The sequence below is a fragment of the Bos javanicus genome, chromosome 11 (assembly GCF_032452875.1).
Source record: "Bos javanicus breed banteng chromosome 11, ARS-OSU_banteng_1.0, whole genome shotgun sequence".
Classification (NCBI taxonomy): domain Eukaryota; kingdom Metazoa; phylum Chordata; class Mammalia; order Artiodactyla; family Bovidae; genus Bos; species Bos javanicus.
The window spans coordinates 92100859-92115339 of NC_083878.1; the positions used below are offsets into that span (position 1 = coordinate 92100859).

At 48.2% G+C, this 14481-nt stretch overlaps 1 protein-coding gene across 9 annotated transcripts in view; it reads right to left on the minus strand.

Moving 5' to 3' along the window:
- GGTA1 (glycoprotein alpha-galactosyltransferase 1 (inactive)) overlaps positions 1 to 14481 on the minus strand; it is a 78595-nt gene that overhangs the window by 63585 nt on the left and 529 nt on the right. For 2 of the 9 annotated variants that reach the window (XM_061433402.1, XM_061433401.1), the window contains exon 2: positions 4909 to 5003. The exons of 2 other annotated variants lie outside the window; for them this stretch is intronic. Coding sequence is in view for 3 of the 7 variants with exons in the window: in XM_061433395.1 (XP_061289379.1) it covers positions 13834 to 14320 (487 nt within the window). In the remaining 4 variants the exon portion in view is untranslated. Of the gene's footprint in view, positions 1 to 4908; positions 5004 to 7144; positions 7865 to 13833; positions 14346 to 14481 lie in introns of those variants that run through there. 5 more of the 9 variants (XM_061433399.1, XM_061433395.1, XM_061433394.1 and 2 more) reach the window with 5 other exon arrangements.

A 14481-nucleotide genomic window follows, 5' to 3' on the forward strand; every position in this document is an offset into this window, starting at 1 on the left:
ACCTCCCAGGCCCTGTTTGACCTGAGAGAAGCCTCCACCCCTCTCTGGGCCTGGGTCTCTCCACCTGTTGAGCAAGAGGCCTGGGCTGGGGGCTCTGCCAGCTCCCGGCTCGCTCTGCAGTCTTCTTTCTGAAGACAGTGTGCAACTTTGAGGAAGGGTACCGTCATCTTGCCCGTATCTGAGTCTCAAATCTCTCCCTTACCATGTGGCCCTGGGGAATCGCTGAATCTTTCTGTGCTTCATTTCCTCACTTATAAACTGGGTTTCTGGGTGATGAAAAGGCAGGGCTCCTGTAAAGCTCCAAGACCAGCATCCGGAGTGAGTGTTCAGTAAACGTGAGCTGTTACTGTTTGGTGATGTCTCTGGTTTCTGAATTGCTCCTCATCCCGGTTTGCCATCTGGAGAAGGAGCAAGCTGAGCCCTGAGAGCCCCACTGGCCCTGCGGTGCGTGCCCAAGTCCTGGCCCTCAGGAAAAGCAAGTCCGAATCTCAGTGTGAGCCAAGCGTGGTAGAAACACAGAACTGTGTAAACAACAACAACAACAACAAAACCCTACGATGCTGCCCCAAAGCAGATGAACTGGGAGATCAGCTGCTCCCTGGGGTTGCTGGTGCCCAAGGAGGCTGCACCCAGAGTCAGTAGTCGAGGGGTGGGCCCATTCCCAGCTTGCCCTGGGGGATGGGGGACAACCTGAGGGAAGTGGGAGTTGGCGGTAAGATGCAGCAGAAGATATGGCCTTGGTTTATCTCTGTTCCTTCTTCTGCCCAGAACCTTCCAGGGAAGAGGAGGCTGAATTCAGTCAGATCAGCCCCCAGGGAAACAGACAACAGAGAAGAGACAGGCAGACTCCCTAGACAGCAATGGGTGGCCTCTTCCCTGGGGACAGGGATGTGTGCTCCTCACAGGGAGAGTCCCAAACCCTGTCCAGCCTCACCTGCAAAAGGAAAAGTGAAAGTGAAAGTCACTCGGTCGTGTCCGACTCTTTGCAACCCCATGGACTATACAGTCTGTGGAATTCTCTAGGCCAGAATACTGGAATGGGTAGCCTTTCCCTTCTCCTGGGGATCTTCCCAAACCAGGGATTGAAGCCGGGTCTCCCGCACTGCAGGCGGATTCTTTACCCACTGAGCCACAAGAGAAGCCCAAGAATACTGGAGTGGGTAGCCTATCCCTTCTCCAGGGCATCTTCCCAACCCAGGAATCAAACCGGGATCTCCTGCAGGTGGATTTTCCTGATAGTTCAGTTGGTAAAGAATCCACCTGCAAAAGGAGGAGACTCAAATACCTGTTTCCACCAGCCGCTAAGAGTGTCAAAGTATGGCTACAAATGGATGCAACCGGCCTCAAACTCTCTGCTGCCCCTGAACTGGCAGGGCCTGGCTCGCGCTCTCTGTCTGCACAGCCCAGGAGGTTGGGCTGGGGCCAGTCACGGCCGCTCAAGAGAAGCCACGCTGCACTCAGTCCGAAAAGCTATCCTCAGAAGAGAAGAATAAAACCGACAGTCCTAAGAACCAGTGCACGGGCTTTCACCCTTGAGGATGCTCAGCTAAGAATCCCTGTTGGGCTGCACTGTGGGTAAGGGATGCCTTTATCAGGTATAGACCTTTTAGAGCTTACGGAAACCCTGGGGGTCTCTGCTCCAACTCTTTTATAGATAAAGAGGCTCAAGGAAAGATACACCCTTAATAGATCAACATATACACACTATCCAAAATCACTGCAGATGGTGACTGCAGCCATGAAATTAAAAGACGCTTACTCCTTGGAAGGAAAGTTATGACCAACCTAGATAGCATATTCAAAAGCAGAGACATTACTTTGCCAACAAAGGTCCGTCTAGTCAAGGCTATGGTTTTTCCAGTGGTCATGTATGGATGTGAGAGCTGGACTGTGAAGAAGGCTGAGCACCGAAGAATTGATGCTTTTGAACTGTGTTGTTGGAGAAGACTCTTGAGAGTCCCTTGGACTGCAAGGAGATCCAACCAGTCCATTCTGAAGGAGATCAGCCCTGAGATTTCTTTGGAAGGAATGATGCTAAAGCTGAAACTCCAGTACTTTGGCCACCTCATGTGAAGAGTTGACTCATTGGAAAAGACTCTGATGCTGGGAGGGATTGGGGGCAAGAGGAGAAGGGGAAGACAGAGGATGAGATGGCTGGATGGCATCACCTACTCAATGGACGTGAGTCTGAGTGAACTCCGGGAGTTGGTGATGGACAGGGAGGCCTGGCGTGCTGCGATTCATGGGGTCACAAAGAGTCGGACACGACTGAGCAAATGATCTGATCTGATCTGATCTGATCCCTGGTGGCTCAGATAGTGAAGAATCTGCCTGCAATGCAGGAGACCTGGATTCAATCCTTGGGTTGGGAAGACCCCCTGGAGAAGGGAATGGCAACCCACTACAGTATTCCTGCCTGGAGAATTTCATGGATAAGAGGAACCTGGCAGGCTACAGTCCATGGAGTTGCAAAGAGTCAGACACAATTGAGCAACTAACACACACACACATTTGAAATAACCAATAAGAACCTACTGAATAGCACAGGGAACTCTATGCAGTATCTTTTAATAACCTATAAGGGAAAAGAATTTGAATATATATATATATAAAATATACTGAATCTATTTGCTGTACAGCTGAAACTAACACAGCACTGTAAAACTACACTCCAGTTTTTTTAAAGATGCACTTTGTACCAGAGGCAAGATTTGAACCCTTGAAGGCTTCTAGCCCTGTCTCTGCTCGTGCATTTGATCCATGGCTATTGAGGGGCAGCTGCACGCATGCGTTGTTCTCAGCACTGGGGATTCAGAGATGAAGCACCCAAGAAGGCATTTGTTCTCACAGAGCTCACATTCTAGTTGGTAAACAAATAAACAAATCAATAACAATTAACAAGTCATTAAAGACATAATTTCAGGTGGGGACAAGGGTAATAAAGCAAATAGAAGGCTGGCATGTTGGAGACTGCCTCGGGGCAGGGGAAACATGTTTGTGGGGATGATCCATTTTCACTGGGTCCTCTAGGGTCCCCAAGGACCTCCCCAGCCAGCAGCACGCTGGAGCTGGCTCATGCAAGAGCCAGTTGTTAAATCTTCAGGAACTTGGCGAGCAAGTTGTTAAACAAAGTCACTATGAAAAAATTAAATTCTATAAACTCAAGACTAAATAAAATGTAGCCAGATCAAAGATAGTCATCAAAACTCATCACTTCCTAATTGTTTTACTACATGCTATACTCAAGGTTATTTACATCTATTGTAGCTAGATGTAGTGGAGAATACTCTATAGCAGCATGCTCCCCACTCACGGTGGAAATATTTCCACTATGGAAACTGACAAACACAACATACCAGGGTCTTTGTTGTTGTTCTTTGGCCCGTCATATGGCTTGCAGGATCTTGGCTCCCCAACCAGGGATCAAACGCGTGCCCCTACAGCGGGAGTGCAGAGTCCTAACCACTGGCCTGCCAGGGAAGTCCCTGAGCTTTCATTCTTCAGCTGGTCATGAAATATTTAAGGGCACACCATGACCTCCAGCTCTAATCCAGGCCTTCCGTATTTGTGGGAGTCTGTTTTTCCAGGGAGAGAGTGTGGCAGTGTAGTCCAATTCTCCCGGGGCTGTATGTGGGGGCGGTGCCCCAGTCCTGAGGCAGTCAACTTCCCTCTTCCTTTTTTAAGGCTTCCACAGTGACGAAGCTAGTCCAAGATCTTCAAACAGATCTGTCAGTCCCAGGGAAAAAAATTGTTCTCTTCAACAGTAGTATTTAAGGAGGGTCCGTAAGATGGTGATTCATTCCTTCCTTTGTTTGTTTATTTATTTGACACATTAAATCTTATCCTAAGTCTATTGTGAAGGTAAATATTTAAAGGAACACCCTGCAGAGAACCTGTTTGTATAAATGTGTGTGGTCACTTCTTAATTCCTCTAGATTTTCATATGTTGAGTTTCTTCCTTCAGGAATATAACTGTACTGGTTAATAGCAGAATGAAGTTACTATCACTTCTACTAATAATAATGGTAACAGTAGTTTACACTCACTAGCCCCATGTCAGGCACTAGACACATAGATTATCTTTCAAATCCACATCGACCCATTTTACACATGGGAACATTGAGGCTCAGGGGCTGCATAACTTGACCAAGGCCAAGCTGTCCCTCTGAAAGCTCCCCAGAACACGTTTCCCTCCAGTAGCTATGGCCCTGTGACTCTGCTTACACATGTAGGATTCCATGGCACTACTGGAAGCCCATCTCTGGCAGCTTGGGAGCATTTTGTGGTTTCTCAGCTTATCCTCAGGACCCTTCTTTCTCCACCAGAATGGAATGACCTAGACCCTGCCCCTGGCCATTCATCTGCACTTGGAATGCAGAAAAGTGACCTCAGTGTGGTCACTTAGTAGCTCTGTGTCCTAAAGAAGCAGCACCAAGGCTCAGATGCCACTGAAATGTTACAGCGGCTCCAGTGGCAGCAGAAACTACAATTAGCTCCTGTTGGGAGACCCTGAGTGTGCTGTCTGTTGCCCAACCTCTACTAGTTCTGGGCAGCTTGCTTTTCCAGCTTCCCCAGGGATACCATGAGCAACAGCAAAAAATCCTTCCAATGCACGCCTCCTCTGCCTCAGTGAGCTAGAAGCTTCATCCCTTGCTTGCAGCCACGGATTCTCCTGCGTTTCTCAACACATCAGCCTCAAACATTCAGGGAGCTTTTTCATGCCAGGGAATGAATTCCTAAGCACTCAATTAATTTGCACACACACCCCCTCTGCACAGCTCTGGCTAACATGTGAAAATAGTTTGCCATACAAAACACCAATGTACAGACAACCATAGATCAACCTAGAGCATCCAGACCCCTGTCCCTGCTCTCTGGGGGCCATGTTCCCCTTAAAGTAAACCTCACCGTTGATTTTGTGAAGTGTCTCGTCTTTCCGTGCAAATGCCAGGCAAGTTCCTCTTGGGGACAGCTGGCTGGCCACTTGAGGACACGTGGTTTCCCTGACAGAGGAGAAAGGACAGCTGCACTTCTGCACATAGATGCTGCCAAATACAACGTCACCCCGCTGGGCAGCTGACCCCCCTCAGTGCCCCTCCAGACACCAGGGCCATCTGGATTCGGGAACAGCCCTGGAGAAGATGTGGATGACTGTTTCTCAGGGCCTCCTACCTTTGCCCAAAACACTCTTCCCTCTTCAGCCTCCAAATCCTGCAGGCCACAGTTGGAAGGTCACTTCCTCCAGGAAGCCCTTCCTGATCACTTGCCCTGACAGGTACAGACCCCCTGCCCCCCGCCCACCCCCTACCTTGCCTCCCATGCTTCTCCTTCATGGCTCCCTCTGGGCAATTGGCTATTTAATGACTGTCTCCCAAACTGACTTCCATCTCAGCAGGGAAGCAGGGGAGGGATTGTACCTCTCTGTTTACTGCTAATCTCAGGTGTGTCTAGCAGAGATGCTGAGTACATTCTGGATGCTTTGACCAGCAGTAAATGAAGATCTGGCAGCCCGATGAATGTTGGGTAAGATCTGATTCAAAGCACGAATTTGGCAAGAGGTGCATCTTTCATAACCACAGTTCCTGGTACCCAAATTCACAGGTGGGAAGCTCAAAGCTTGGGATCTCTCTGTACACTTCAGCAGCTACTTCTCCCTGGCACATTTTTAATTTGAATGTTCATTTCCTGTGGGTTTGGACTTGTCTGCCTTTTGTTTAACAGCAGATAGTGCTCAAAGAGAAGTTTCCTGGATCACAGCCTCAAAACATTTTGTTAACAAGGAAACTGAGGCTCCGACAGTCTCCACGTCCTGTGGGGAAAAGACCAGCTCACTTTCAGCCCAGCACTCTTTTCAGTGACCCCACCCTGACTCACCTTGGCCACCCACCAGCTGGAAGGTCACTTCCTCCAGGAAGCCCTTCCTGATCACTTGTCCTGATGGTACAAACCCCTGCCCCGTGTGGCTAAGACCAGGGCATGTTAAAGTAAGGCTCTGAAAGATAAGACACCTAGACTGGGATGGAGTTGGAAACTTTCTTTAAGAACTAATCACAAGACCTGGCCTCTCCCACCACCCTCTTTCAGCAGCTACTTTGCACTCTGGCTAATTCCGGGCTGCACAGTGCCAGGCAGGAGCCCTCTCTTGGGCTGGGCATGGATCTGCTCCACAGCCCGTGCCCTCCCCTTCCTTTAGAATCACCTTCACTCCCCCTACCCGCAGCCCACCAGGATCTCCAAGTCAAACTGTGTTTGGAGTGAGGACTGGGCTCTCATGCCTCAGTTCTTTCACTTAGTTCTTGAGAACCTTTGGCCAAAAGATCAACACTCTAAGCCTCAGTTTCCCCACACGTAAAATGGGGGGATAACTCCCACTTTGCCAGCTTCACAGGGCTTTCGTGAGCCTCAAGCGAGGTGGATATACGATCTCACTTATCTAACTGGCCATTCGTGTAGAGAACTCTAGGAAGAACAACACTATAGTATTTTTCCATTCCCACCAGGGTCCTGCAGTCAACCCACAACCAGCTGACCCCTTCCAGGGCCCAATCCTCTACTCAGCCTCTCCGCCATGCAACCCTCTTGACCATATCCTTCTAGACATCCTCTCTCCCTCTGCCTTCCCACATGTGCCCCCTCTCTCAGATCACTCACTCTCCAGTTAGGATCCGGTCCGGGGAGCAACTCCATGCTTTTTCCTGCCGTTCACATCTGCCTACTACACATGGCCTGAAACACACCCTGCAGGAAGCTGATGCCCTTACACCCAGATCCCTGGAGAAACCCAGCATGCAGTTTCCCCACGGACACGACATGTAAACACGCAACCTCAGGTCCCCACCCCGCTGCCCTCACCACCTCTCCTTTAGGAAACTCTATCTGGCGATAAAGCTGGAGCACAGTGCCAGCAAGAGCCCCAGCCAGGTCTGACCAGAGGTAGCCGAGGGTCTGGCGCCTCCACCCCCCATTGCGACAAGCTGAGCAGACCAGCTCTTTGTCTGGAGATTTCTATGACATACTTTTACTTCCTCTTTTTAGAACTGCAAGGAATTTTATAAATAATTCTGCGTTCAGTACACTAAATGATGACCCCCTTGCCTCCATGGTCCAAATGTACATTACTCTTTGATTTCCCAGTCTGACCTACCTGGCCTGTCTCTTGCAGGAGCGAGCATGAAGCTTTTTATCAGCAGAGCTTTTCAGCCCAGGCTCAGAGGGGAGGTATTTTGTTCTAGGTCTGACAGGCAGTAGAGGCGCAAACTCAGTCAGTGGAGGCCACTCTCAGCCAGCAGGGTGAGCCAGGCAAAGAGTACTGTGGTCACGTGCACAGTGGGTTCCAGCAGTTCATGGTCAAGGACGGGAGAGATATGACACGTGACATAATGTGTCAGAGTGTGCATTGCAAGATGCCCAGAGATCCATGTGGGGAAGTGCCTAATTCATGGCGGGGAGCAAGAGGCAGAATGAAGAGACTGGCAGCTTAGAGATGATTAAGCTGGGTCTTGAAGGATGAGTAGGAGTCTGTGAGTAGCTTTTTAGGGGAGGAGGGAATGGTGTTCTAAGCAAAGGAAGCAGATGGGGAAAAGCCCAGAGGTACCAAACCAGGAGAGGGTTTCAGGAATTACAGTAGTTCCCTGAGGCTGGAGCAGAAGTTCCAAGAGGTGGGGTGGTGAGGGTGATGAGAGCTTCAGAGAGTAGCTCATGCAAGACCTTGCATATCACCTAGAGGAATATGTGCTGTATCTGGAGAGCAGAGGGGAGCCTTGGAAAGATGGACAATGCCAATCATCTAGTGTCTAGAAAGAGGACTTGGGTTGCTGGGAGAGGATATGAGGAGGGTGCTAGTTTAGAGCAGAGAACAGGGAGAGCCCGGTTAAGGAGGGTTGCATGCCAACTCAGCAGGGGCAGTTGGGTTGGAAGTAAAGGAACTCTCTGCAGAACTGGTAAAGAGGTGGAATTACCTGAACTATATTAGATTGTGGGGGCTGCAAGAGAATGATGGTGTCCAGATAGAGGGATATAAAGACTTGAAAGGCCATTGCCATGCTTGAAAAAAGGGGAACAATGGAGCCAAAGAGCAGTGGTGCAATGAAGATTAGTTTGGAGAGTTAAAGACAGGTGCAGATCTGTTTGAAGGGGTTTCTAATAAATATATGTGGTCAGGTGGATTGCTGGTCCTAAGCATCCATTCTGGACCAATAGGCAGAGCATATATCTCCATCCCATTGACTCTAGACCTGGTCACATGACTGTCTTTGATGAATGGAATATGGATAGAAGTGATCACATGCCAGTGCAGCCACTTTAAGAAACATCACATCATCTCTTTCTCCCTCCAGCTCTCATCATAAAATAACACATATCAGGTAGAAGCAGCAACTTCAGCCTGGGTTCTGGGAGGAGAGGATACACAGAGCAGACAGTCTGCCTGCCTGGAACCCAATGCAAGTCTACAAAACCATGTAGTCTTGACTGCCCTCCAGCTGACATGTAGCATGAGTAATAAAGAAACCTTTGTGGTCATAAACTAAGTCAGTGATGGGGGGATGTTTGTTATGCAGCATTAACTGCAGCCAAAGCTGATATATGCTATATATATGAGACAAGAAGGGAACAGATGGTGAAGAACCTCACATGTCATGAGTTGTGCACATGGAGGGTCAACAGAATTTTGTAGGTGATGAAACTTCTCCATCTTTTTCAAAGCCAACCCTCCTCATTCCTTCCTACTCCTCCCAGTACCCCACTCTATCAGCCATCCCTGCCCTCTCCTGGACTGAATCCTTCCCCTGAGCTTATATTTCACTTGTCTTTTCCATCTAAAATCCTTTTCTTCACCCTCTCTTCCTTCAACTATAGCTCAATCGCTCCCCTGACTTTCTCAAACAAACTTCCTCAAAGAGTTGATTCTACTCACCATCTCCACTTCTTTCTCTATCAACTACCAGCAATCTAGCTTACCTGCCCTCCACTCCACCAAAACTACTCACAGTATATTCCAGTAATCTCTTAATTGCTCAATGCCATCCAGAGATCAAATTGCCAACATCCACTGGATCATCAAAAAAGCCAAAGAGTTCCAGAAAAGCATCTATTTCTGCTTTATTGACTATGCCAAAGCCTTTGACTATGTGGATCACAATAAACTGTGGAAAATTCTGAAAGAGTTGGGAATACCAGACCACCTGACCTGCCTCTTGAGAAACCTGTATGCAGGTCAGGAAGCAACAGTTAGAACTGGACAGGAAAAACAGACTGGTTTCAAATAGGAAAAGGAGTATGTCAAGGCTATATATTTTCACCCCGCTTATTTAACTTATATGCAGAGTACATCATGAGAAACACTGGACTGGAGGAAGCACAAGCTAGAATCAAGGTTGCAGGGAGAAATATCAATAACCTCAGATATGCAGATGACACCACCCTTATGGCAGAAAGTGAAGAAGAACTAAAGAGCCTCCAGATGAAAGTGAAAAAGGAGAGTGAAAAATTTGGCTTAAAGCTCAACATTCAGAAAACTAAGATCATAGCATCCAATCCCATCACTTCATGGCATCCAGTCCCATCACTTCATGGCAAACAGATGGGGAAACAGTGGAAACAGTGACTGACTTTATTTTTCTGGGCTCCAAAATCACTGCAGATGGTGACTGCAGCCATGAAATTAAAAGACACTTACTCCTTGGAAGAAAAGTTATGACCAAACAAGACAGCATATTCAAAAGCAGAGACATCATTAGTTTGCCAACAAAGGTCTGTCTAGTCAAGGCTATGGTTGTTCCAGTGGTCGTGTATGGACGTGAGAGTTGGACTGTGAAGAAAGCTGAGCGCAGAAGAATTGATGCTTTTAAACTGTGTTGTTGGAGAAGACTCTTGAGAGTCCCTTGGACTGCAAGGAGATCCAACCAGTCCATCCTAAAGGAGATCAGTCCTGGGTGTTCATTGGAAGGACTGATGCTGAAGCTGAAACTCCAATACTTTGGCCACCTGATGTGAAGAGCTGACTCATTTGAAAAGACCCTGATGTTGGGAAAGATTGAGGGCAGGAGGAGAAGGGGATGACAGAAGATGAGATGGTTGGATGGCATCACTGACTCAATGGACATGGGTTTGGGTGGACTCCCGGAGTTGGTGATAGACAGGGAGGCCTGGCATGCTGCGGTTCATGAGGTCGCAAAGAGTCAGACATGACTGAGCGACTGAACTGAACTGATCCAGTCCTTATCTTCCTAGATTGTTCCACAACAGTTAGCTTTGAACTAAATTCAGTATCTCGTTGCTCAACCTCAGACATTCCTCTTTCTGTATTCTCTTAGCTAGTGGCACAATTATTCATTCAGTGATCCCTGACAGAAAGCCAAAAGGAGATAATGAATTCTGTTCTGGATTTGTCCAGTCTGCATTGCCTTTGGGACATCCAAGGAGAGATACCCAAAGGGCAGTTAAACATGTGAACTGGGGGCTTACAATAGAGATCTGAACTGGAGATAAAGATGATTGTTATAGAGGTAGCATGAGTCAACTTGCCTATTTACAGAGTACAAGGACCAGATCTTTAAATCTCCATTCTCACATGAGAGAGCTCTTTCCTGAGCCCATAAATTCCTATTCCTAAAATCACAATTCCAGCCACCATTTGGTCCCTTTCCTCAGGAGTCATGCCTCACAATGGCCTCCACTGTTGTTGCTGCTGTTCAGTCGCTAAGCCATGTCGGACTCTTCGCAATTCCAGGGACTGTAGCTCGCCAGGCTCCTCTGTCCTTCACTATCTCCCCAAGTTTGCTCAGATTCATGGCCATTGAGTCAGTGATGCTAACCAACCATCTCATCCTCTGCTGGCCCCTTTTCCTTTTGCCTTCAGTCTTTCTTAACATCAGGGTCTTTTCCAGTGAGTTGGCTCTTTGCATCTTATTTCATATTCTTCACCGTGATCATGTTGTGTTCTCCAAGAACTCTTAAAATTCTATCATAAAAATAGAAGGTATAAAATACTACTACCCAGGCACTAAAAAAGGCTAAAACAAAAAAGATGGACAATACCAAATCTTGACAAGGATGTGGAATAATTATGTCTTATGCTTTGCTGTGGGAATGTAAAATGGTACCCTCTATGATCCCACAATTTCACTACTAAGTGATAACAAATGACCACAAAAGACTTCTCTAAGAAATAATAAAAAAAAGTTGGCTTAAAACTCAACGTTCAGAAAACGAAGATCATGGCATCTGGTCCCATCACTTCATGGGAAATAGATGGGGAAACAGTGGAAACAGTGACTGACTTTATTTTGGGGGGCTCCAAAATCACTGCAGATGGTGACTGTAGCCATGAAATTAAAAGACGGTTACTCCTTGGAAGGAAAGTTATGACCAACCTAGATAGCATATTCAAAAGCAGAGACATCACTTTGCCAACAAAGGTCCGTCTAGTCAAGGCTATGGTTTTTCCAGTGGTCATGTATGGATGTGAGAGTTGGACTGTGAAGAAGGCTGAGCACTGAAGAATTGATGCTTTTGAACTGTGTTGTTGGAGAAGACTCTTGAGAGTCCCTTGGACTGCAAGGAGATCCAACCTGTCCATTCTGAAGGAGATCAGCCCTGGGATTTCTTTGGAAGGAACGATGCTGAAGCTGAAACTCCAGTACTTTGGCCACCTCATGTGAAGAGTTGACTCATTGGAAAAGACTCTGATGCTGGGAGGGAGTGGGAGCAGGAGGAGAAGGGGATGACAGAGGATGAGATGGCTGGATGGCATCACTGACTCGATGGACGTGAGTCTGAGTGAACTCTGGGAGTTGGTGATGGACAGGGAGGCCTGGCGTGCTTCAATTCATGGGGTCACAAAGAGTCGGACATGACTGAGTGACTGAACTAAACTGAACTGAACTGAAGAAATAATAGCCCAAATTGGAAATAACTCAAATATCCATCAACAGGAGAATAAATATGCAATGATGGTATATCCATAAAATGGAATACTACTCAGCACTAAAAAGGAACAAACTACTCATATACACAACAACATGGGTGAATTTAACAAACACTACACCAAGTGAAATAAGCCAGACGTGAAAAAGACATACAGTACAATTCCATTTATGTGATGTTCCAGAGCAGGCAAAATTAATCAGTGATGAAGAAAATCACCAACTGGTTACTTGGAAGGGTGGAAGGAAAAGTCACTACAAATGGGAACCTTCTGCTGCTGCTGCTGCTGCTGCTGCTAAGTCACTTCAGTCATGTCCAACTCTGTGCGACCCCATAGACAGCAGTCCACCAGGCTCCGCCGTCCCTGGGCAATTCATATCTCATATCTCATTTTGGGTGGTGGTTACATGAGTGCCAACAACTGTCAAACCATGGTAAACCTAGCACTTACAATCTGTGAATTTTATTGTACGAAAATTATAGTTTAGTTAAAACTTAGCAAAACAAAAAAATTGTAAAGTATCTAGAAAATAAAAACTAAAATAATGAGAATATACAGGGCAGAAAAGGTGGCTCAATGGTAAAGAAGTTCGATCACTGGGTCAGGAAGATCCCCTGGAGAAGGAAATGGCAACCCATTCCAGTATTTTTGCCTGGAGAATCCCATGGACAGGGGAGCCTGGCAGGATGCAGTCCATGGGGTCGCAAAAGAGTCCAATTCGACTTAGTGATTGAGTGCCCACAAATGCACAGGGCAGAAAACATTCAGTTAAAATACAAGTCTATTTATGCTGTGGATACACCTATGTAAATGTCAGTCCCCCCACCTTAACCTAGTCCCCCTTTCAGTCTTTCTCCCCTCACTCTTGCCCCAATCTCCATGACAATTGCCCGTTAATCAGTTTCCAGCCATCCTAAGAGATGATGCAATGCAAAGAGCAGAAGCCTTAGAGACAGAGCTGCTTTCAAATCCCAGCTGCAATTTAGGAACTGAGTGCCCACCAGCAAGTTACTTGGTCTCTCAGCCTACACTGCCTCAATGATAAAGTCGGTTGATACCCGTTGGGCTGGGCTAAGCAAGCTGCAGTGTGCTGATTAGTTTCTGGAGAACCTAATTCTTTTGACCTCAGCCTGTGAAACCAAACTATATGTGAAAGACTCGCTGAAGGACTGGAAAAGCTTAGCAAGGAGACTCCTGGGCTGTTTCTCCCCTGAAGGTAGAGAGGTGGCCCTGGGGGTCCTGGAGTTAGGGTCTGGGTGGGCCAATGCTAAAAGCTCAGAGCCACCAGGGCCAGGAAAAGGTGTTCCTGACCAATGACTAAGGTCACAGGTTTCCTGGCAAGGCTTGGCCACTGGTGGGTCTTGCCCAAATCACTTTGCACACCTCTAGATTCAGTTGCTACACCAAAAGGGCCCAGATCAGACTGGATCTGAAGAATCTGATACTGAAAACAGCCTCCAGGGTTTCCCAGTATCTAGAGGAGGCAAAGACAGACCTGAACTGGTTCTGTCTGAAAGATGGAAGGGAAAGATCAGCGCCCTGCTGCCCAGGCTCCCCCCCACCACCACCACCACCATGGTGCCCCTTGAGCCAGGACTCTAGGCCTCTCAGGGGCAAAGTTTGAAATCCCCCTAACCAGATGAACCCGAGGGCCGTCTTCAGCTAGCTTGTGCAGTCATTGTGCACCTGTTCCATGTAACAGTAACTAAGAATCTGCACCTGCCCCCTCCCCCCTCAATGTGGTAGGGAAGGCAAGGAAGACCCAGAAATGATTCCCAGGAAGGAAGAAAGAACTTCGTGCAGCCCAAGAGGTGCAGAAGGACGATAGAACACCCACAACCTTCCCCCAGGTACACGCGACCCCCCACCCACCCCAGCCCCTCTGCCCTTGGCATTTCCTCACTCACTGCTGTCTCTATTTCGTGGTCGCAGAAACGGAGGCTCTCCCTGGGAAAGGGTTTCCCGCCTAGGAAGCAGCGAGGCCAGATGCTCCCCGCCCCACCTCCGGCCCCTTGAGACCCACCCATTTCTAAGTAAACGGAGGAGGCCACGAGGCCTGCTGAGGAGGAGCGCAAACGACAAGCAAAGCCACCAACGCCGCCGCAGGGGCTCGGGTCTCGCCTCCGCAGAGAGGAGCGCGCTGGCTGACAAACCTCCGCGTATTCGTCCCTCCCCTCCCCGGCCCGCGGGAAGAATGGGAATCTCAAGTCGCTCTGCTTGCTCTCTTTGCGTGCTGACATTTTTTTCCACTTTACTGTTTCTTGGACGCCTTTCAAGAGTTTGTGCAATCATTCTGTTTAGCTGCTTTTCTGCCATTTTCAAACGCAGGGTGGTGTCCCTTTGGAGTGGGAACGTGGTGGTCTGAAGACTTGAAGGGCCCGGATCGCGTCCCATCACCCCGCCGCCTCCGGCCTCGTAGCTGCCAAAGTTACTACGTTTGAAACTTTCCCCGTGCTGGGTGTTGGGCTTGGTCCTCGGCTTTCTGAGCTTCCCGACCTCTCCCTCTCGGCGCCCGGGCTCTGAGGGGTTCCTGCGCCCCTCCCTTACCCTCCCAG